At 45.9% G+C, this 25,570-nt stretch overlaps 1 protein-coding gene across 1 annotated transcript in view; it reads left to right on the forward strand.

The window, feature by feature from the left end:
• Positions 1–1,480: 1,480 nt before the first annotated feature.
• Positions 1,481–25,570, forward strand: part of C5H7orf57 (chromosome 5 C7orf57 homolog) — a 66,257-nt gene continuing 42,167 nt past the window's right edge. Inside the window, exon 1 of the mRNA XM_040433040.1 lies at positions 1,481–1,858. Coding sequence (XP_040288974.1) covers positions 1,841–1,858 — 18 coding nt within the window. The 5' untranslated portion in view covers positions 1,481–1,840. The remainder of the gene's footprint in view (positions 1,859–25,570) is intronic.

The following is a 25,570-nucleotide window of genomic DNA, read 5'->3' on the forward strand; positions in this document are numbered from 1 at the left end:
GTTTAATTGCTGGGACTCCGATCGGTAACCATGGCAACCAGGACGCTGATGCAGTCCTGGTTGCCATGGTTACTTAGCAATTTTAGAAGCATTATACTTACCTTTGCTGTCTGTGACCGGCCGGGCGCTCCTCCTACTGGTAAGTGAAAGGTCTGTGCGGCGCATTGCTTATAGCACAGACCTGTCACTTACCAGTAGGAGGAGCGCCCGGCCGGTCACAGACATCGCAAGTAAGTATAATGCTTCTATAAATTGCTAAGTAACCATGGCAACCAAGACTGCAGTAGCGTCCTGGTTGCGGCACCTGAGGGGTTAATTGTGCGTATCATAGCCCCCTGTAAGAGATCGGGTGCTGCCAGGCAGCAGTCATGTACACAGTTCGTAGTATATTCTAACTTGAAGCGTCCCCATCACTATGGGAACGCCTCTGTGTTAGAATATACTGTCGGATCTGAGTTTTCACAAAGTGAAAACTCAGATCTGAAAAAGCTTTTATGCAGACGGATCTGCGGATCCGTCTGTGTGAAAGTAGCCTATGGACACGGATCACGGACGCGGATGACAATCTTGTGTGCATCCATGTTTTTTCACTAACCCATTGACTTGAATGGGTCCGTGAACATTTGTCCGTCAAAAAAATAGGACAGGTCATATTTTTTTTGATGGACAGGAAACACGGAAACGGATGAACAACGGTGTATTTTCCGAGTTTTCAACGGACCCATTGAAAGTCAATGGGTCCGCAGAAAATTTGCAAAAAACGGAACAACGGACACGGATGCACACAATGGTCGTGTGCATGAGGCCTAAGAGCGCATCAGAGTATGAGATGCTCCGATGCTAGCCTCAGGGGGGCTGCCGGGGTGAAAATAAGGGTATGTCCGGGTTCAGCTCTGAACCCGGACAACCCCTTTAATTTCCAGGAACGGAATCCGCAATTGTGGATGACATACGTATTGTCATCCGCATGTCTTCTGCATTTTGCGGATCCATTGACTTTGCACTGTACCACGGACCGCAATTTGCGGGTAATAGGACAAGATTTATATTTTTGCGGACTTGCGGAACGGAATCATGGATGTGGACAGCACACATTGCGCTGTCCGCATCTTTTCAGGACCTATTGAAAATGAATGGGTCCACACCCATTCTGCAAAATCCAGAACTGATCCAGAAATAATTTGCGTACGTGTGAATGGACCCTAAAGGGGTTTTCCGGGATTTTTATATTGATGACCTGTCCTCAGGATTGGTCATCAATATAAGATCGGTGGGGGTCAGACAACCGGCACCCTCACCGATCAGCTGGTTGAGGAGAATCCGCGTACTGTCTTCAACTGTTTAACTGCTTGCCCTCCACATTGCAGCAGTGAGTAGGTGTAATTAGAAGCCGTCCCATTCACTTCAATGGGATGGCTCCTTCCTATTCCCGGAAGTGACGAGGTTAGGGAAATCTCACGAGGTAGGGAAATATAACGTTACAGGGAGATTATCTGCGCTAGGCACCCCTGTGGGGGAGATTATCGGTGCTGGAGGCCACTGTGGGAGGAGTCCGGTGCACCGTGTCTAGTATCTACTATTATAAATAGGGCATTGCTACCTCCGCCAGTCACAGCTGCGGTCTCATCTCTCGCTGCTTGAACCAGTCTGTGCTTGTGCGCTTCCGTCTGTTCTTCAAGAAAATGGCCGCCGTCTACTTTGTATGCCAGAACGTGGTACGCCGCTCACCCTCTAGCGACCGCAATGGCTTGTGGTTGCTATGGGGACTGGAGCGTCGCTCTAGAGATCTCGTTTGTGTATTTCAGTTTAACGGAGCTTCTTCGTGATCATTTTGAGGTCGATGCAGGAGCGTGACCAGGTACTGTACTGATTTCCCCATACGTATATGCATGTGCAGGTGTGGGTGGCCCGGCAATGTAGATCGTCTGATAGTGAGAAAGAATATACAGCCCTGCTGTTATATCTATTATCTGTAGTAATATTCTGATTTTACTGCACCATACCGTAGGGGAACCGTTCGGTTCATGTCCACATTGGTTTTCTGGAAGGGATTGTCTAATAACAGGTGGCATTAGGTGGCTGCAGTTCAACTTTGTACCAGATGGCGTTCGGTGATGTTCTGTTATTAATAGTCAGAGCTCAGACTCTGTTCATACTGGTTTCCACTGCTTTTGGACGCCAGGAATTGTCAATTCTGTGCTGTTCTTTCGTCATGTTGTATTAGGTATTTTGTAGGAAAGTTATAATACATCAGGATACAACATGACGCTAGTAAGAACCTAACACATAATACATCAGGATACAACATGACGCTAGTAAGAACCTAACACATAATACATCAGGATACAACATGACGCTAGTAAGAACCTAACACCTAATACATCAGGATACAACATGACGCTAGTAAGAACCTAACACATAATACATCAGGATACAACATGACGCTAGTAAGAACCTAACACATAATACATCAGGATACAACATGACGCTAGTAAGAACCTAACACATAATACATCAGGATACAACATGACGCTGGTAAGAACCTAACACATAATACATCAGGATACAACATGACGCTAGTAAGAACCTAACACATAATACATCAGGATACAACATGACGCTAGTAAGAACCTAATACATCAGGATACAACATGACGCTAGTAAGAACCTAACACATAATACATCAGGATAAGACATGACGCTGGTAAGAACCTAACACATAATACATCAGGATACAACATGACGCTAGTAAGAACCTAACACATAATACATCAGGATACAACATGACGCTAGTAAGAACCTAATACATCAGGATACAACATGACGCTAGTAAGAACCTAACACATAATACATCAGGATACAACATGACGCTGGTAAGAACCTAACACATAATACATCAGGATACAACATGACGCTAGTAAGAACCTAACACATAATACATCAGGATACAACAGGACACTAGTAAGAACCTAACACATAATACATCAGGATACAACATGACGCTGGTAAGAACCTAACACATAATACATCAGGATACAACATGACGCTAGTAAGAACCTAACACATAATACATCAGGATACAACATGACGCTGGTAAGAACCTAACACATAATACATCAGGATAAGACATGACGCTGGTAAGAACCTAACACATAATACAACATGACGCTGGTAAGAACCTAACACATAATACATCAGGATAAGACATGACGCTGGTAAGAACCTAACACCTAATACATCAGGATAAGACATGACGCTAGTAAGAACCTAATACATCAGGATACAACATGACGCTGGTAACAACCTAACACATAATACATCAGGATACAACATGACGCTGGTAAGAACCTAACACAATACATCAGGATACAACATGACGCTAGTAAGAACCTAACACATAATACATCAGGATACAACATGACGCTAGTAAGAACCTAACACCTAATACATCAGGATACAACATGACGCTAGTAAAAACCTAACACATAATACATCAGGATACAATATGACCCTGGTAAGAACCTAACACATAATACATCAGGATACAACATGACGCTAGTAAGAACCTAACACAATACAGGGAGTGCAGAATTATTAGGCAAGTTGTATTTTTGAGGATTAATTTTATTATTGAACAACAACCATGTTCTCAATGAACCCAAAAAACTCATTAATATCAAAGCTGAATATTTTTGGAAGTAGTTTTTAGTTTGTTTTTAGTTTTAGCTATTTTAGGGGGATATCTGTGTGTGCAGGTGACTATTACTGTGCATAATTATTAGGCAACTTAACAAAAAACAAATATATACCCATTTCAATTATTTATTTTTACCAGTGAAACCAATATAACATCTCAACATTCACAAATATACATTTCTGACATTCAAAAACAAAACAAAAACAAATCAGTGACCAATATAGCCACCTTTCTTTGCAAGGACACTCAAAAGCCTGCCATCCATGGATTCTGTCAGTGATTTGATCTGTTCACCATCAACATTGCGTGCAGCAGCAACCACAGCCTCCCAGACACTGTTCAGAGAGGTGTACTGTTTTCCCTCCTTGTAAATCTCATATTTGATGATGGACCACAGGTTCTCAATGGGGTTCAGATCAGGTGAACAAGGAGGCCATGTCATTAGATTTTCTTCTTTTATACCCTTTCTTGCCAGCCACGCTGTGGAGTACTTGGACGCGTGTGATGGAGCATTGTCCTGCATGAAAATCATGTTTTTCTTGAAGGATGCAGACTTCTTCCTGTACCACTGCTTGAAGAAGGTGTCTTCCAGAAACTGGCATTTGGACTGGGAGTTGAGCTTGACTCCATCCTCAACCCGAAAAGGCCCCACAACCTCATCTTTGATGATACCAGCCCAAACCAGTACTCCACCTCCACCTTGCTGGCGTCTGAGTCGGACTGGAGCTCTCTGCCCTTTACCAATCCAGCCACGGGCCCATCCATCTGGCCCATCAAGACTCACTCTCATTTCATCAGTCCATAAAACCTTAGAAAAATCAGTCTTGAGATATTTCTTGGCCCAGTCTTGACGTTTCAGCTTGTGTGTCTTGTTCAGTGGTGGTCGTCTTTCAGCCTTTCTTACCTTGGCCATGTCTCTGAGTATTGCACACCTTGTGCTTTTGGGCACTCCAGTGATGTTGCAGCTCTGAAATATGGCCAAACTGGTGGCAAGTGGCATCTTGGCAGCTGCACGCTTGACTTTTCTCAGTTCATGGGCAGTTATTTTGCGCCTTGGTTTTTCCACACGCTTCTTGCGACCCTGTTGACTATTTTGAATGAAACGCTTGATTGTTTGATGATCACGCTTCAGAAGCTTTGCAATTCTAAGAGTGCTGCATCCCTCTGCAAGATATCTCACTATTTTAGACTTTTCTGAGCCTGTCAAGTCCTTCTTTTGACCCATTTTGCCAAAGTAAAAGGAAGTTGCCTAATAATTATGCACACCTAATATAGGGTGTTGATGTCATTAGACCACACCCCTTCTCATTACAGAGATGCACATCACCTAATATGCTTAATTGGTAGTAGGCTTTCGAGCCTATACAGCTTGGAGTAAGACAACATGCATAAAGAGGATGATGTGGTCAAAATACTCATTTGCCTAATAATTCTGCACGCAGTGTACATCAGGATACAACATGACGCTAGTAAGAACCTAACACATAATACATCAGGATAAAACATGACGCTGGTAAGAACCTAACACATAATACATCAGGATACAACATGACGCTAGTAAGAACCTAATACATCAGGATACAACAGGACACTAGTAAGAACCTAACACATAATACATCAGGATAAGACATGACGCTGGTAAGAACCTAACACCTAATACATCAGGATAAGACATGACGCTAGTAAGAACCTAATACATCAGGATACAACATGACGCTGGTAACAACCTACAGTAACACCTAATACATCAGGATACAACAGGACACTAGTAAGAACCTAACACATAATGCATCAGGATACAACATGACGCTGGTAAGAACCTAACACATAACACATCAGGATACAACATGACGCTAGTAAGAACCCAAGGCCTCTTTCACACCAGTGTCCCGGATTTGCTCCGGATGCGTTGCGTGTGCATTGTGGGAAAACCGCGCGAGTAGGCACGCGATTGCAATCAGTTTTGACTGCAATTGCGTTCCGATGTTCAGTGTTTTTTTTTTCGCGCGAGTGCAATGCGTTTTGCACGCGTGTGAGAAAATCGGTAGTTAGTCTTACCGGTAACGTTCTTTCAGGAGTCCAACATGACAGCACATGGGAGGATGTCCAATCCAATCTCTGTAGGGACAGGAAGTGAAACAGGTTAAAAGCCCCCCCCCCCCCCCCCCCCCCTCCCTCCAATCTCCAGTGTCTTCTAAATTACTACACCGGATGGATACAACACAATTTTATTACTAATATGATAAGCAATGTTAACATCACACTGAATCACATATTAGGGAGGGAAATAGGAGTGCTGTCATGTTGGACTCCTGGAAAGAACGTTACCGGTAAGACTAACTACCGATTTCCAGGACGTCCCCCATGACAGCACATGGGAGAGTTACCAACTTAGCCATCAGGGAGGGACCACAGCCTGTAGAACCTTACGCCCAAAGGAAAGCTGACGATTGGACGGCAGGTTCAACCTGTAATGTTTACAAAAGGTGTTATAACTTGTCCAGGTGACTGCCTGACAAATCTGATCTATAGAGGCGTTCGCCTTCTCCGCCCAGGAAGCTGCGACCGCCCTAGTAGAATGTGCCCTGATAGAGATAGGACAGGGACTATCTTGAAGACGATATGCTTCCACAATTGTTGACTTGATCCACTGTGTCAGAGTCCTCTTAGTCACTTTCTTCCCTCTTCCTGCATTACCAAATTGTACAAAGAGGTTTGAGTCCTTCCTATCAGGTTCTGTTCGGCGAAGGTATTCAAGGACTGCCCGACGGACGTCCAGGCAATGGAATTTCTCCTCTTCCGGATCACTAGGAGAGGCGTAAAAAGAAGGTAAGAGTATTTCTTGTTCCCTATGGAAAGTAGAGACGACCTTAGGGAGGAACCCTGGGTCTAGCTGAAGAATTATTCGATCCGGGCAGACTCTTAAGAAAGGTTCCTTCATGGCTAAGGCCTGAAGTTCACCAATTCTGCGTGCTGAAGTGATGGCTACCAAGAAGGCCGTCTTCCAGGCGAGTAATTTTAACGGAATGGTGTCCAAGGGTTCAAAAGGCACCTTACAGAGGGTATCAAGAACTATAGATAAGTCCCAAGGAGGAACAGTCTGTCTCAGAGTGGGTTTTAGTCTGGATATAGCCTTTACGAACCTTTTTATCCAACGATGCTCAGCCAGCGGGTAGTCCAGGAAGGATGACAAGGCTGATATCTGCACCTTGATCGTGCTAGGGCGTAGCCCTAGGTCAAAGCCCCTCTGTAGAAAGTCAAGAATCTGCGCGATGGAAGGAGTTGACCTGGACGGATGTGAATCAGCCAGCCAGGAATTAAATCTGCTCCAGATTTTCCTATAAATAGCATTTGTCACTGGTTTCCTACTTTTTTGTAATGTGGAGATTACAGCATGTGACAAGCCCTGCCTGCTCAGCATTCTCCTTTCAGGATCCAGGCTTTCAGATTCAACTTCTCCAGATTCGGGTGGAGAAGAGACCCCTGAGTGAGAAGGTCTGGACTCAGAGGGAGTGATATTGGTTCTTCTACCCTTAGCCTGTCTAACAGGGGATACCAGCTCCTCTTCGGCCAGGCTGGACCTATGAAAATGAACTTCCCCGAGCTCTCGCTGATCTTCCTCAAGGTGGCCGGGATAAGCGGGATTGGCAGGAAGGCATATGCTAGATCCATGTCCCATGGTTTTGACATGGCATCTATCCCCCGAGGATCTCTGCTGGGATCTAGGGAAAAGAACTGAGACGCCTGGGCGTTTTCTTTGGAGGCCAGAAGGTCCACCTGGGGGTACCCCCATTTCCTGCAGATCTGATGAAAAACTTGCCTGTTCAGCATCCATTCTCCCGGATGGAATCTTCTTCTGCTCAGGTAGTCTGCTGTAACGCTGTCCTTCCCTCTGATGTGGAGGGCTGAGATAGATAGGATATTTTCCTGAGCCCAAAGAAAGATCTTTTCTGCGACCTCCTGAAGACCTGGGTTCTGAGTTCCCCCTTGATGCCTTATATAGCAGACTGTAGTTATATTGTCTCATAGAACTTGAACGTGATTCCCTCTTAAGCAAAGTTCTGCTGCTTGAAGAGACTTTAGTACCGCCATTAATTCCCTTACGTTTGAGGAACGCTGACTCTCTGCCTGGGACCATGAACCCTGAAAGAAATAATCTTCTATGTGTGAACCCCAACCGGACATGCTGCCATCGGTTACCACAGTCAAACAAGGTCTTCTCAACCAGTGAACCCCTCTCTGCAGGTCGGCGGGAGTTATCCACCAGTTCAAGGACTCTTTTATGGACATTGGAATCCTGATTTTCTTGTCTAGAGACCTCTGGTCCTTGTCCCACTTGGTGAGAACTAGACTCTGTAGTGGCCTCGAGTGGATCTGGGACCACTGGACCATCTATATACAGGATGTCATCAAGCCTAGTATCCGCATAGCCTCTCTGATGGAGCAGAGGTTTCTTCTTTGGAAGGAGGATACTTCTACTATAAATGCGTCGCGTTTTGCTTCTGGAAGAAAGGACATCTGTCTCCGGGAGTCCAAAAGGGTGCCTAGAAAGATCTTCCTTTCGCTCATGCAGAGATCTGATTTCTCTAGGTTGATTATCCAACCTAAATCTTGTAGAACCCGTAACGTCGTCTGCAGATGGTTCCGCAGAAGGACCTCTGAGGATGCTGTCAGGAGGAAGTCGTCTAAGTACGGGAATATTGTTATTCCCTGTTGTCTCAGGAAAGCCATTATCTCTACTATTAGTTTCGTAAAGATGCGTGGAGCACTTGAAATCCCGAATGGAAGACATTGGAACTGGAAGTGATGAACTATGCCGTCTAACGTCACCGCGAACCTGAGGAACTGGCTTGGATGTATGGGGACATGATAGTAGGCATCTTTGAGATCGATGGTGCACATCAATGCCCCTGCTGGAATCAGTGGAACCGTTGAACGTATCGATTCCATCTTGAACCTGAAATATTGAATCCATCTGTTCAGGAACTTCAGGTTTATGATAGTTCTTAGAGAACCGTCAGTTTTTTTTACCCAGAACAGTTTGGAGTAGTGGCCTCTGCCCCGTTGGGGTCTTGGAACAGGAACTATTGCTTCCATTGCGCAAAGTTTCTCCAAGTCCTGAACCATCTGGTTCTTTAGTGACGGAGACTGGGGAGTGGTAACACAGAATCTCTGAGGGGGAGGACGACAGAACTCTATTTTGTACCCCTCTCGTACAGTCTGAAGTACCCAGGGGTTCTGAGTTACTAGAGACCATTGATGACTGAAGAACCGAAGTCTCCCCCCCACTGGTCTGGCGTCATTTATTCTGATAAGAGGAGGTGTTGGGTTTGAGAAGGAACCCCCTCCCCTTTCCACCTTTGGGGTAGCTCCACCTGCTCGACTTGCCTTTCGCTCTACCTGAAAAAATCTGTGTCTGTCCCTGGCCAGAATCCTTCCGAAAGGACTGAGTCTTCTTAGGTCTCTCCTCCGGAAAGCCTTTCTTCTTGTCCGCGGCACTCTCAAGGATTGTATCTAGGACTGGGCCAAACACATGTGAACCTGAGAAAGGGATCGAACAGAGCTTATTCTTTGAAGCTACGTCCCCTGACCAGCTTCTTAGCCAAAGGGCCCTTCTAGCAGTATTCGCCAGGGTGCTGTTTCTAGTTGAAATTCTAATGGATTCGGCCGAAGCGTCCGCCAGATAGGCCGTAGCCATCCTAAGAAGGGGAATGGATTCTAAGATTTCCTCCCTTGGGGTTTTTAGTCTAAGGTGGTTCTCCAGCTGATTCAGCCATAGCCCCATAGACCTGGCTACCGAGGTGGCAGTAATATTGACATTAATAAGAGTAGACGAACACTCCCAGGCCTTCTTAAGTAGACCCTCCGTCTTCCTATCCATAGGGTCCTTTAAATTTAAGGAATCCTCAAAGGGGATAGAGGTCTTTTTTGTGACCTTAGCCACCTGAATGTCTATCTTGGGAACTTCATCCCATAGTTTAGTATCCTCAGGATTAAAAATCAGCCGATTTTTGAATTCCCTAGGCATAACTAATTTCTTTTCGGCCTCCCTCCATTCCTCCAGAAGTGTCTCCTTCAGATGGGAATTTACTGGGAAAAGGCGAGTCTTTTTTGCCCCTAGCCCCCCGAACGTCTCGTCCTGAACGGATATGGGGGGGGGGCTAGCTTCCTCTACTTGCATGGTATCTCTAACCGCATGGAGGAGGGCGTCTAGGTCTTCAGTAGAAAATAAAAATCTTTTAGGTTGGTCTGAAGAACCAGAAGCAGAGATGGTGTCTTCCTCAATCTCTCCGTCCGAGACTACCTGATTATCAGAATCAGAGTCCTCCTGAGTCCTCCTTCTTTTTGGGGGAGGGGAGTCAGGTTGAGAGGGAGGTGGCGGAGGGTTTAGAGAAGAAACCATAGCCTGAACTTCTTCACGAACGATATTCCTAAGTTCTGTGAGAAAGGACGGCTGCTCCTCCTTTATTAACCTGGCAATACACTCGGCACATAACTGCTTCTTGTAAGATATATGCATCTTCTCCCCGCAAGTCGCACATTTCCTCGGTCTCCTTTTGGGATCTTGGAGAGCCGACTGCCCTGAACTTTTTTTATCCTAGGAAAAAAATCCGAGAAACCGTGCTCAATGACTGGGGAGATTACACCAAGGTATACCGGATTAAGGACACTTACATGGCCTGCAGCAGAGGGGTCAGACACAATCTCGGATTTGGCTGACGCTTGGGGCTCCATGGTGGCTAAGCAAACACACAGCTCAAAACTTCCCCACTGGGGCTTACCTCCACCTCTGCTGCCACGCTGCTCCGATCTTATAAGGGGGGCTCAACCCCCCCAGGGGGAGGGAGTCAACCCCTGAGCGCGAGACCAGGCTTCCGGGTCTCCAGCGCTTGTGTTGGGCGCCGCCATCTTGTTTTCCGGCTTGACCCGGAAGTGACGTCCTAGTCGCGTCACGAGATGTGCGACGCCGCCGTCAGGAGCGCGCCGCTGAGCCCAGAGCTCCCGGAGGAGAAGTGGCATCAGCGTCCTGCCTGCCGCCGTCCAAGGCAGGCCGGGACAAGCTAGAGAACCCCCGAAGGGGGAGCTAGCGGGGCCGAACGGGACGCCGCCCGACCTGGCCTGAGAGGGGAGTGCAGGACCCGACCTGGCCCCCGGTGCCTAGGTAAGCACCCCGACTCCTAAGAGAAATCCTGCTTCACTTGCCCATCCCTGTAGGGACAGGAAGACACAGGAGATCGGAGGGAGGGGGCTTTTAACCTGTTTCACTTCCTGTCCCTACAGAGATTGGATTGGACATCCTCCCATGTGCTGTCATGGGGGACGTCCTGGAAAAACTGATTTTGGCACCCAGACTTCTTCACTGAAGTTCAGGTTAGTGTTCTATTCATTTTATTATTTTACCTTATAACATGGTTATAAAGGAAACATATAGCATTCTTAATACAGAATGCTTACTAAAATGTGGCTTTTGGGGTTAAAAAATATTAACTCCCCTCATCCGCTTGTTCATGCAGCCGGCATCGTCTTCTTTCAGAACCTGCAAAAGGACCTTTGATGAGGAAATCTTCCATCTTCATTCAGAAGGACCTGCGCTGACGTGGTGACCACGATTATGTTAAAAGGTCCTTTTGCAGGTCCTGAAAGAAGACGATGCCGGGAGCACGAACAAGTGGATGAGGGGAGTTAATAATTTTTAACCCCTAAAGCCACATTTTAGTAAGCATTCTGTATTAAGAATGCCATTATGTTATTTGATAACCATGTTATAATGGAAAATAATACAGTAAATTGACTTTCATCAATTTACTATCATAATCTCCTAGCAACCATGCGTGAAAATTGCACCGCATCCGCACTTGCTTGCGGATGCTTGCAATTTTCACTCATCCCCATTCATTTCTATGGGGCCTGTGTTGCGTAAAAAAACCAGAATATAGAACATGCTGCGATTTTCACGCAACGCACAAGTGATGCGTGAAAATCACCACTTATCTGAACAGCCCCATTGAAGTAAATAAGTTCGGATTCAGTGCGGGTGCAATGCGTTCACCTCATGCATTGCACCCGCACAGAATTCTCGCCCGTGTGAAAGGGGCCTTACAGCAATGTGCATGAATACTTTTGCCCAATATTAGTTGCCTTAGGGCTCGTTCACACGACCGTTGGTGTCCTGTGCTGTGAACCGCAAATTGCGGTCCACAATGCACGAGCACCTTCCGTGGGGCAGGCGCATGGGGATCGCAGACCCATTCACTTGAACGGGTTCACGATGCCTCCGTTCCGCAATAAGATAGAGCATGTGCTATCCTTTTGCGGTGCGGAGGCACAAAACGGAACCCCAGAAAGCACTCCGCAGTGCTTCCGTAGTGTTCCGTTCCATGCTTCCGTTCTGCATCTCTGGATTTGCAGACCCATTGAAATGGGACATCAACGTGAACAAGCCCTTATTTTGAACCATTTTGAGCTAAAATTCAGACCCAGTTTGGGCACAAGGGGGTTATTTGCGAACACTTTTACACCTCCTTTTTGCAACCTTTTAAACACCTGTTCGACAATATTTTGTCACATGGGCGTTTCTGCACCACGTTCGACATATAGGAGTATTGAGGGCTTGGAGGAGGTGTGCCAGGGGCTGGGACCCCAAGTATTTTAGTATATATTATGACACTATTAAGAACCAAACACACAATGGGGAGATTTATCAAAACTGGTGCAAAGAAAAATGGTTCAGTTGTCCATAGCAACCAGATTCCACCTTTCAGAACTCCTTTGGAAAGGTGGAATCTGATTGGTTGCTATGAGTAACTAAGCCTTTTTTCCTTTACTGCAGTTTTGCCAAATCTCCCCCAATATGAGAAGGAAGAGACTTGCCAAACAGCAGAGTATTATTGTACTTCCAGCTATAAGAGTCTGTTCACACTGGTGTCACAGGTTACGTTTTTATAGCATCCATAATGGATTCGTTTTGTAACAAATCCCATTCACTTACAATGAATAAGTTAGGTGTAGGGGGCTTGCTCATGGTGCGGTTTTTCTGCGTGGAATTCGTGCCGTAAAACCACCGTGTAATACAGTACCAGTAACGTAAAGGACATTTGACAAAAGTCACGTACATTTTGTTTTTATCTTCCGCGCGGAAATTTACCTGCTGTGCAGATTTTAAAATCTGCAGCAAATCAATAGTTTGTGCGATTCCGTAGAGTGGTTCTCCCCATAGATTTCAATAGGGCTGGTTACATAAAGTCAACAACAAAAACTGCAGAAAAATGCACCAAAACTGAGCTAAATAGTGCAGATTTGTGTGTGTTGTTTTGGTGCAGATTCTGTCCGCATCAGTATGTCCGTTTTGCTTACCTGCAAAAAAGATAGAACATGTTATATTCTTGTCCGTTTTTGCAGACAAGGATAGGACAGTTCTACAGAGGGCAGAACGTTTTGCAGAACACACGCCCAGTACACGTGTTTTGTGGATCCGCAGTTTGCGGCAACGGCTGTGTATGAGCCCTAAAGCCTCATTGTGAGGCAAAACCAGGTGCGGCTCTAAACACAGAACAGGTGCAGATCTTTCCCTTATACCTCATCTCTGGGGAGGCTCCAGTCCTGGTTTTGGCTCACAATCACTGATGGAAATCACTGACGTGTGAATGAGGACATGTACAGCACATGCATGTTCCACGTACGTGTGCTGTACATATTCTCCACAGACATCCCACATAGCCATTAAATCTAATGTGTGTATTCACACATCAGTTTTTTACCACGGTCCGTGGGTGCATGTTTGTAGCACGGAAGCATGCTTTATTTTGTCCTTGTTCATGGATCCATCACACCCATTATACTTTCTGATTCCATGAAAACCACACAGATTTCATCCGTGTTTCATGGATCATTAGGAAAAGAGGCTTTGAAAATTATTTTTCAGCTGTGTAGTGTCAGTAAAACATGGATGACACTCAGATCCAACACTGACATCTTCACGGAGGCATCACTGACCACCTTTTCACAGATTTAAGCACGGCCATGGATGTGTGAATGAGGCTTAACTCTGAGGTAATATTACCTTGCTGGAGTTATATACATGCAATCAAAGAAACATAGAACTTATCTGGAACATAGAGCTCCTATATCTCAGCAGCAACCCTCATTTTTTGGAGGTAATAGGGGTAAATTTTTAAGGATCCCTTGACTATTTTGGTCATAAAAAAAATAGTCAAGTCCCTTTTTGAACCAGCAAAGTGGATGAGAATGTCTGTCTGAATTTTCCTCCACATGATGAGTACAAAAAATAAAAACGCACGGCAGAAAAGGTTGCGGCATTGTAATCCGCAGCATGTCCGTTTGTACAGCGGATTTCACCCTGGGCCAAATGTGCTGGCTATTCCACAGTAAAAACATGTAATGCATGCGATTTTGTTGCGGTTTTTGCTACAGAAACACAGCTAAAACCACAGTGGATTTTTCAGCCGAATGTTCAGTCACTTGTGAACCCATCCTAAGGGCTCATGCACACGACCGTTGTTTTGCCATCCATTTTTCTCGGGTCTGTTGTTCCCTATCAGAGTTTTTTTTTTTTTTTTTTTCTTAGATTTAAGTCCTCTTCCATTACGTTATTCCACAAAACATATCTGTATGGTTTCCGTATGCGATCCGTTTTTTGTGGATCAGAACCAGAAACAGTAACTTATTAATCACCAAACACATAAGCAATATGGGCTGGGCATAACATTTCTACAGTATGGATCCGCAAAATACAGATGTGTTCCGTTTTTTGTGTGGACCCATTGACTTGAATGGGGCCTTGGATCGTGATTTGCAGACAATACTAAGACATACACTACTTTTTGGCGGAACCGGAATGCACACTGAGTACCTTCCATTGTTTTTGCTGACCCATTGAAGTATATGGTTTCGCAAACGGAACAGAAGCGGAAAGAAAATACATTTGTGTGCATGAGCCCTAATGGTGCCTGCACACCATGCGGATTGTGTGCGGCTGTTCTGTCAGGAGTTTTGTGTGGAAAACTGCGGCTTAATACAGTACCAGCAAAGTGTATGAGATTAGACAGGTGTCCTTTACACTTTGCTTCGCTGCAGAAACTGACCTGTTGTGCAGATTATGAAATCCACAGCATGTCAGAAAAAGTGATAAATAGTGCAGATTTGTGTGTGGTTTTTTTAGTGTGGTTTCGGTGAGGGTTTAACGTGTATTTTCTGCACCATGTGCAGCCTTATGTCTAGTCTCATACACTTTGATGGTACTCTATTACACTGCGGTTTTTCCACAACAAATCTGCACTGTTTGCAGGCACCCTCATGTCACGGTAGGTGAGGGAAGGGAAGCAAACCAAACAGCTCAAATCTAAACAAAACAGGAGGCTAGGCCCCACAGCTAGTGAACAGGGAAAGGTCACCTCCTGACAATCCCTGAGCCTTTCCCTGTCTGCTACCAACATGAACAAAGCTCGATGGTAGAAGTGTTCTACCGAAGGCCTAGCCAGTACAAACAGAAGGGAAGGAAGGAGAACTTAACTGAAGAAAAATGGAAGCAGGAGATCCACAAATCACCAGGAGAAACTCTAAACTACAAGGGCTATAGTGAGAGGCAGGAATAAATAGCATCACTAACTAACTAATGAGCAGAACCCTGTGAGGGGGTGGGATCCTGCCCAAAAGCACAACAAAGCAATCTGTCAGAGGTTCACGTTCAGCAAGTCTGACAGATCTTCTCAGATCACTCACAGGGCAGGGCAGCTTTTTCAAATAAGGCTTGGTTGAGCAACTTTTCACGCAGCAGCAAGAAGACGTTTGCGTCACAGGAAACATTTCAGCATGAATGCTGCAAATTCCATTTCTGACATAGATTGGGATTCTTCCGACTAAGGCCTCATGCACACGAACGTGTGCTGCCCGGTCTCGTGCCGTGGATTGCAAAATGAGGTCCGCAATGCATGGGCAATGACCGTAGGGCCGCTGTATGCTGACGCAGGACCCATTCACTTGAATGGGGTCTGTGATCCGCATCCGATGGTCCGCACCACAAAAAAGTAGTACATGCACTACTCTTTTGCAGTGCAGAGGTAAGGACAGAAAATGTGCCTCTGATCCGCACCATATCTCCTGGATTGCGGACCCATTCAAGTGAATGCTGTTTGCGGGGGCGCAATACGGACACAGCCAGCACACGTTCGTGTGCATGAGACCTAAGGCTGGGTTCACATTGCGTTTTCACCCTGTGTTTAACATATATGTTGGAAAAAGGATGCAAAAGCGCAGCACACCACACTTTTTCATCCTGTAGAATCGTGCAATAAAAACGTATATGTTTTTGTTTTTCTTACAATGGAACTGTATGGTGATGGATGACACTGTGTGGCATCTGTTTAACCACCTCCGGACCGCCTAACGCAGGATCGCGTTCCGGAGGTGGCAGCGCTGCGCACAGTCACGCATATACGCGTCATCTCGCGATGGCCGAGATTTCCTGTGAACGCGCGCACACAGGCGCGCGCGCTCACAGGAACGGAAGGTAAGAGAGTTGATCTCCAGCCTGCCAGCGGCGATCGTTCGCTGGCAGGCTGGAGATGTGTTTTTTTTAACCCCTAACAGGTATATTAGACGCTGTTTTGATAACAGCGTCTAATATACCTGCTACCTGGTCCTCTGGTGGTCCCCTTTGTTTGGATCGACCACCAGAGGACACAGGTAGCTCAGTAAAGTAGCACCAAGCACCACTACACTACACTACACCCCCCCCCGTCACTTATTAACCCCTTATTAGCCCCTGATCACCCCTGATCACCCCATATAGACTCCCTGATTACCCCCCTGTCATTGATTACCCCCCTGTCATTGATCACCCCCCTGTAAAGCTCCATTCAGATGTCCGCATGATTTTTACGGATCCACTGATAGATGGATCGGATCCGCCAAACGCATCCGGACGTCTGAATGAAGCCTTACAGGGGCGTGATCAATGACTGTGGTGATCACCCCATATAGACTCCCTGATCACCACCCCCCTGTCATTGATTACCCCCCTGTCATTGATTACCCCCCTGTAAAGCTCCATTCAGACGTCCGCATGATTTTTACGGATCCACTGATAGATGGATCGGATCCGCAAAACGCATCCGGACGTCTGAATGAAGCCTTACAGGGGCATGATCAATGACTGTGGTGATCACCCCATATAGACTCCCTGATCACCCCCCTGTAAAGCGCCATTCAGATGTCCGCATGATTTTTACGGATGCACTGATAGATGGATCCGATCCGCAAAACGCATCCGGACGTCTGAATGAAGCCTTACAGGGGCATGATCAATGACTGTGGTGATCACCCCCCTGTCATTGATCAACCCCCTGTAAAGCTCCATTCAGATGTCCGCATGATTTTTACGGATGCACTGATAGATGGATCCGATCCGCAAAACGCATCCGGACGTCTGAATGAAGCCTTACAGGGGCGTGATCAATGACTGTGGTGATCACCCCATATAGACTCCCTGATCACCCCCCTGTCATTGATTACCCCCCTGTAAAGCTCCATTCAGATGTCCGCATGATTTTTACGGATGCACTGATAGATGGATCGGATCCGCAAAACGCATACGGACGTCTGAATGAAGCCTTACAGGGGCGTGATCAATGACTGTGGTGATCACCCCATATAGACTCCCTGATTACCCCCCTGTCATTGATTACCCCCCTGTCATTGATTACCCCCCTGTAAAGCTCCATTCAGACGTCCACATGATTTTTACGGATCCACTGATAGATGGATCGGATCCGCAAAACGCATACGGACGTCTGAATGAAGCCTTACACGGGCGTGATCAATGACTGTGGTTATCACCCCATATAGACTCCCTGATCACCCCCCTGTCATTGATCACCCCCCTGTAAGGCTCCATTCAAAAAAATTTTTGCCCAAGTTAGCGGAATTTTTTTATTTTTTTCTTACAAAGTCTCATATTCCACTAACTTGTGTCAAAAAATAAAATCTCACATGAACTCACCATACCCCTCACGGAAACCAAATGCGTAAAATTTTTTAGACATTTATATTCCAGACTTCTTCTCACGCTTTAGGGCCCCTAGAATGCCAGGGCAGTATAAATACCCCACATGTGACCCCATTTCGGAAAGAAGACACCCCCAGGTATTCCGTGAGGGGCATATTGAGTCCATGAAAGATTGAAATTTTTGTCCCAAGTTAGCGGAACGGGAGACTTTGTGAGAAAAAAATTAAAAATATCAATTTCCGCTAACTTGTGCCAAAAAAAAAAAATTTCTATGAACTCGCCATGCCCCTCATTGAATACCTTGGGGTGTCTTCTTTCCAAAATGGGGTCACATGTGGGGTATTTATACTGCCCTGGCATTCTAGGGGCCCCAAAGCGTGAGAAGAAGTCTGGTATCCAAATGTCTAAAAATGCCCTCCTAAAAGGAATTTGGGCACCTTTGCGCATCTAGGCTGCAAAAAAGTGTCACACATCTGGTATCGCCGTACTCAGGAGAAGGTGGGGAATGTGTTTTGGGGTGTCATTTTACATATACCCATGCTGGGTGAGAGAAATATCTTGGTCAAATGCCAACTTTGTATAAAAAAAATGGGAAAAGTTGTCTTTTGCCAAGATATTTCTCTCACCCAGCAAGGGTATATGTAAAATGACACCCCAAAACACATTCCCCAACTTCTCCTGAATACGGCGATACCACATGTGTGACACTTTTTTGCAGCCTAGGTGGGCAAAGGGGCCCACATTCCAAAGAGCACCTTTAGGATTTCACAGGTCATTTACCTACTTACCACACATTAGGGCCCCTGGAAAATGCCAGGGCAGTATAACTACCCCACAAGTGACCCCATTTTGGAAAGAGACCCCAAGGTATTCCGTGAGGGGCATGGCGAGTTCCTAGAATTTTTTATTTTTTGTCACAAGTTAGTGGAAAATGCTGATTTCATATTTTTTTTTTTTTTTTCATACAAAGTCTCATATTCCACTAACTTGTGACAAAAAATAAAAACTTCCATGAACTCACTATGCCCATCAGCGAATACCTTGGGGTCTCTTCTTTCCAAAATGGGGTCACTTGTGGGGTAGTTATACTGCCCTGGCATTCTAGGGGCCCAAATGTGTGGTAAGGAGTTTGAAATCAAATTCTGTAAAAAATGACCTGTGAAATCCGAAAAGTGCTCTTTGGAATATGGGCCCCTTTGCCCACCTAGGCTGCAAAAAAGTGTCACACATCTGGTATCTCCGTACTCAGGAGAAGGTGGGGAATGTGTTTTGGGGTGTCATTTTACATATACCCATGCTGGGTGAGAGAAATATCTTGGCAAAAGACAACTTTTCCCATTTTTTTTATACAAAGTTGGCATTTGACCAAGATATTTATCTCACCCAGCATGGGTATATGTAAAAAGACACCCCAAAACACATTCCCCACCTTCTCCTGAGTACGGAGATACCAGATGTGTGACACTTTTTTGCAGCCTAGGTGGGCAAAGGGGCCCATATTCCAAAGAGCACCTTTCGGATTTCACAGGTCATTTGTTACAGAATTTGATTTCAAACTCCTTACCACACATTTGGGCCCCTAAAATGCCAGGGCAGTATAACTACCCCACAAGTGACCCCATTTTGGAAAGAAGAGACCCCAAGGTATTTCGTGATGGGCATAGTGAGTTCATAGAAGTTTTTATTTTTTGTCACAAGTTAGTGGAATATGAGACTTTGTAAGAAAAAAATAAAAAATCATCATGGGTCCGTGAAAAAACACGGATACACACAAGATTGGCATCCGTGTCCGTGGTCGTAGGCTACTTTCATGCAGACGGATCCGAAGATCCGTCTGCATAAAAGCTTTTTCAGAGCTGAGTTTTTACTTTGTGAAAACTCAAATCCGACAGTATATTCTAACACAGAGGCGTTCCCATAGTGATGGGGACGCTTCTAGTTAGAATATACTACGAACTGGGTAAATGACTGCCCCCTCCTGCCTGGCAGCACCTGATCTCTTACAGGGGGCTAAGATACGCACAATTAACCCCTCAGGTGTGTAACCTGAGGGGTTAATTGTGCGGATCACAGACCCCTGTAAGAGATCGGGTGCTGCCAGGCAGCAGGGGGCAGTCATTTACCCAGTTCGTAGTATATTCTAACTAGAAGCGTCCCCATCACTATGGGAACGCCTCTGTGTTAGAATATACTGTCGGATTTGAGTTTTCACAAAGTGAAAACTCAGCTCTGAAAAAGCTTTTATGCAGACGGATCTTCGGATCCGTCTGCATGAAAGTAGCCTACGACCACGGACACGGATGCCAATCTTGTGTGTATCCGTGTTTTTTCACGGACCCATTGACTTGAATGCGTCCGTGAACCGTTGGCCGTGAAAAAAATAGGACTGGTCATATTTTTTTTCACGGCCAGGAAACACGGATCACGGATGTGGCTGCCAAACGGTGCATTTTCCGATTTTTCCACGGACCCATTGAAAGTCAATGGGTCCGCGAAAAAAAACGGAAAACGGCACAACGGCCTGGGTGCACACAACGATCGTGTGCAGGAGGCCTAAAGTATATGTTTTTGTATGCATTAAACATAAGACAAAAACCCAGCCTTATAACTGTTGAGACTTGGGATTTGGCAATTAAACCGCTCCATCTAGATTGCATATAGATGGACTATATCCGACTTTTCTAAAAAAATATGTGCTCATCTTGCCTTTCATTCTTCTTTGTTAAGCCACATTCACTGAATGGCCACACGGACCCAGGGGCACACAGAACAAAACTACGCCACTCCTGAAGTGGAGTAAAAATAAGGCTCGTTTTTAGCCAAATTCATATGTTAAATAGGTGCACCTACATAAGTAGGCCAAAAAAAAAACACAGCACAACTAGCCACGCCCACAGAATTCACTCATACTTTGAAACTCTCTAAGGGTCTTTCACACGAGCGGATGCCGTGTGTGGAATCCGCTGCGTGAAAGAATGCCAAGCTGCGCTCTGGACAGCAGAGACCCGGAGCATTAACATGACTGATATTGCTCCGTGCCTCTCTGTGATCTCTTTACTACGAAATCACAGTGACAACTTTATCTCACTGTGATTTCGTAGTAAAAAGATCATAGAGAGGCACGGAGCATTAAGCCTCATGCACACGTCCGTGAAACACGGACCGTGTGATACCGGCCTGGATTTCTTCTGAGTGCAGGAGCGCATGGCGTCATTGGTTGCTCGTCAGCGATTATGATCCTGAATACAGTTTAATATATTCTTCAGATGAATCTCTGTAGGACTGGAGTTCATTAGGAGACATGAAAGTACAGAGAGGATAGTGGGGGTGTAGATAATGTGCAGCAGCACTTGTATGCAGTCTCTATTGCCACAGCCTGTCCTGTCCATCCTCTCTGTACTTCATGTCTCCTCATGAACTTCATTCCTACATAGACTGAGCTGAACATCTTATCATCTGTATTCAGGATCATAATCCCTGACAAGTAGAGCAGTGAGGAAAATGAGGCACCTCTTTAACTCAGTGTTGTGAAGTAACTTGTCCTCCTGTGTGATTAGGACAGGTTTTGTGTGTACTAATAGGACGGCAGCCATTTTATTTCTCCTGATTGCTCCGTAGACAAAATGAGCCATTATAACTAAAGTAATTAAAGGGAATCTGTCACTAGCAATTTACCAATTTTTTTTTTTTCATGAATCCATGTTTAACAGAGTACCTTTTTTCCATCTGTCTTATTCTTTTGATTGTCAGTCTTGTCATTTCTTCCAAAAAATTCTTATGATCTGTAAATGACGCTGTAAGGAGCCCAGAGGGGCGTTCTTCTTTCTCCACGGTGCCCAGGAACGCCCCTCTGAAGTGCCGTGCCCGGCTAAATTTGAAAACGAATAACGCCTCCAAGTTCATCTAAATCGCCTCCCAGAGGCGCGGCTAAGTGCTCAACACCCCCCCTCCTCAGCGCCGCGCTCTGTGGAAAACACCTCGATCCTCCTCTCGCCGGCATCCCAAATCCCGCGCAGGCGCAGTGCCGTCAGTCATCTTATCATAGCGCAGGCAATTGCTAGTGACAGATTCCCTTTAAGTATTTTTTTTTTTTAATTCCCAGAGAACCCCTTTAAGCTGTGGGGGCGTGGCTTAAAGGATAACTGTCACACTTAGACCCTAATTTCAATTTTCATATATGTAGTTACTAATAACATGATATTCCAGAATCAGTTACTATTAGACTGACTTACCCCATATTTAATAAGATTCAGCCCTTAGCAACCAGTCTGCATAAAATTGCAATTTCACTATTCAGTTAAGATGGCCGCCACTGCCCTCACCCTGAGGCTAATCCCGCCTGCCCTCACTAGCCAGTAACAATAGCCCCCAAAAAGTGTCAGTAACCAGAGCCCTCCTCCCTAAAGGGTTAATCTCCTGCAGCACAAAGGGGTCCTCTTACCACATGTTGCTTTCATTTATACACTGAGCAGACGGCAGATCTCCCTCCCTGGTCTGCGCTGCTCCAACTCTGCATTCTCCAGCTCTGCTGAGTGAGGGAGCGTCTGCCAAGAGCAGGGACAGGGAGAAGTGCACACAGCCCAGGCACTGTTATCAGCTGCTGGGGAGAACCTGGCTTTAATCATTTACTTACAGTCCCTGGCTGACAGTAATGTGAGCCTGCACGCTGCGTGCTCCGTCTATCAACAGATAGACGGACCATGCCTAGTAACCCTATTTTAAGCACAGGTAAAAGTAGGCAGTACAGGGAACAAAAATGTGGAATTAAGGGGTAATTGAATACACAGTGAAAAGTTGAAATAGGGCCACCAAGGTGATATTAATCACCACAATCCAATACTCCAAAATAAATAAAATACGACAGTTATCCTTTAACACAGGCCACAGTAAAATGAATGCCCCGTTAGCAGCCCTAGTATTAAAAATGTCCCATTAGTACCCCCCAGTGTTAATAATGCCCCAGTAGTGGCCCCCTGGTATTAATAATGCCCCAGTAGTGACCCCCAGTATTAATAAGGACCCCATTAATGGCCGCCAGTATTAATGAGGCCACTATTAATGGCTCCCATTAAAATTAATGGCCCCATTAGTGCCCCCTAGTATTACTTTTCTTCCATTAGTGGCTCCCACTAATAATAATGCCCCCATTAGAGGCCCCCAGTATTATTAATGTCTCCTTCCCCACTCTTATTGTACAAAAAAAATAAAACTCGCCACATCCATTGGATTGCACCCCGGTGAAGACCTGCGATCCAGGGTGATTACATTTCGCAGGTCCTGCTGCTTCCAGCCAATGTTGCAAAACTTTATCATGCTGGAGAGCAGGTCCTCGCCCCAGCACCATCAAATGGATGAGGTGAGTTTTATTTATTTACTAGCAGAAGGACCCGGCTTTGCACGGATATATTTCATCTATTTCATTTAATGTTTGTGTGTGGTGTTAAAAGATATTGACAGTATCCACTATAACAGTGACATCTACTGCACCCCGACCCTTTAACAGTGACCTCCACAGCGGCCCTCCCCTTTAACAATGACCTCCACAGCGGCCGCCCCTTTTTTAGTGATCGCCACAGTACCCCGTCTCGTTAATAGTGATTTCCACAATAACCCGCCCCCTTAACAGTGACCTCCACAGAGCTCTGTTCCCTTAAAATGTGACCTCTACAACATCCCGTCCCTTAACACTGACCTTCATAATGGATTGTCCCCTTAAGGCCTCATGCACATGACCGTTGTTTTATTCCGTGTCCGTTGTGCCGTTTTTCGTGATTTTCTGCGGACCCATTGACTTTCAATTAGGGGTGCACCGAAATTCCGGCGGCCGAAAATATCGGCCGAAAATGGGCCTAATCCATTTCGGCCGATATTGGTACATATCGGCAGAAAATATGGGGTTTGGGATTTGTGGGATTTGTCACCCGCGCCGGGCGGGCGGTTTACTTTAAGTCGCTGCATCTTTATTTTACCTTACAATCGTGACGCTCCAGTAACAACTCTGCAGGCAGAGCGGAGGGCGGCGTAACGTCACTTACTCACGTGACGCGCCTGCTCCGCCACCTTCATTCATAAAGTGGGCGGAGCAGGTGCGTCACGTGAGTAAGTGACGTTACGCCGCCCTCCGCTCTGCCTGCAGAGTTGTTACTGGAGCGTCACGATTGTAAGGTAAAATAAAGATGCAGTGAGTGATTAGTCTGCTGTGAGCAGCAGGGCCGGGGCTGATATGGGTAGGGGGATCGGTCTATGGCACTGCTTTGGGGAGGGGGGATCTGTGCACTGTTATGGGGAAAGGGATCTGTGCACTGTTATGGGGAAAGGGATCTGTGCACTGTTATGCCCATAACAGTGCACATATCCCCCCCTCCATAACAGCGCCACCCACAGATGAATTTCATTCATGAAAAAGAATTATTAATAAAATCATTAAAAAAAAGTATTTTAAAAGTATTTGGGCAAAAAGGCAGTTTCGATTTCGGTTTTCGGTCAAGGGCATCCTGAATTTTCGGTTTCGGACCAGAATTTTCATTTCGGTGCACCCCTACTTTCAATGGGTCCGTTGAAAACTCGGCTAATGCACCGTTTGTCGTCCGTGGTTCCAGTCTGTCAAAAAAATATAACCTGTCTCATTATTTTCGCGGACCCATTCAAGTCAATGGGACCGCTAAAAAACACGGAGGCACACAAGATTGTCGTCCGCGTCCGTTTTTTTTCCTATCATTTGCATGGCAAACCTGTCTTAGATTTTATTTTTACTTTCCTTCATGTCTGGTGATCCTCCAAAAATAAAGGAAGACAAACTGAAACGGATCACGGAACAACGGAACCCCATTTTGCGGAACGGAACACAACAACGGTCGTGTGCATGAGGCCTAACTGTGACCTCCACTGTTCCCTGCCCCCTTAACAGAGACCTCCACTGTTCCCTGCCCCCTTAACAGAGACCTCCACACTGCCTGCTCCCTTAACAGTGACCTCCACACTGCCCGCCCCCTTAACAGTGACCTCCACACTGCCCGCCCCCTTAACAGTGACCTCCACAGCATTCCACCCCCTTAACATTGACCTCCACAGCAGCTCGCCCCTTTAACAGTGACCTCCACAGAAGCTTAACCATGTAGGGAACATGGCTTAGCGGGACCTAGGGGCGGGGTTTTTAAGTCTGTCTTTTAAAGGGTGGCCTGAATGGCCACCCTACCTGACCCCTTAACTGTGACCTCCACAGCACTCCGCTTTCTTAACAGTGTCATCCACAGCACCCTGATCCTTTAAAGCTGACCTACAGCAGTGAAGAAAAATGGCTGGGTTGTTATGGAAACCTTGTGTAAAACTGTGTGTATGTGGAGACTAAGGGTCTGCAAGCTTCTATTGGCTGATATGGGTCATGTGACCAGGCAGGCTTCTATTGTCTAATGCATTTTTTGGGAATATCTCAGGAACAGCACGTGCTAGAGAGCTAAGACTCTGTCTAAAACCTTCCCGGACACCTGATGTACCGGTACCTGTGTGCCAAATTTCATGATTGTAAGGGCTGTTTCACACGAGCGGATGCCGTGCGTGGCATCCGCTCCGTGAAAGAGTGCCAAGACCCGATGCAGACTGCAGAGGCACGGAGCATGAACATGACTGATAATGCTCCGTGCCTCTCTGTGATCTCTTTACTATGAAATCAGTGAGATAAAGTTGTCACTGTGATTTCGTAGTAAAGAGATCACAGAGAGGCACGGAGCATTATCAGTCATGTTCATGCTCCGTGCCTCTGCAGTCTGCATCGGGTCTTGGCACTCTTTCACGGAGCGGATGCCACGCACGGCATCCGCTCGTGTGAAACAGCCCTAAATGCGACGGTGCAG

Source organism: Bufo bufo, chromosome 5, assembly GCF_905171765.1.
Source record: "Bufo bufo chromosome 5, aBufBuf1.1, whole genome shotgun sequence".
Taxonomy (NCBI): domain Eukaryota; kingdom Metazoa; phylum Chordata; class Amphibia; order Anura; family Bufonidae; genus Bufo; species Bufo bufo.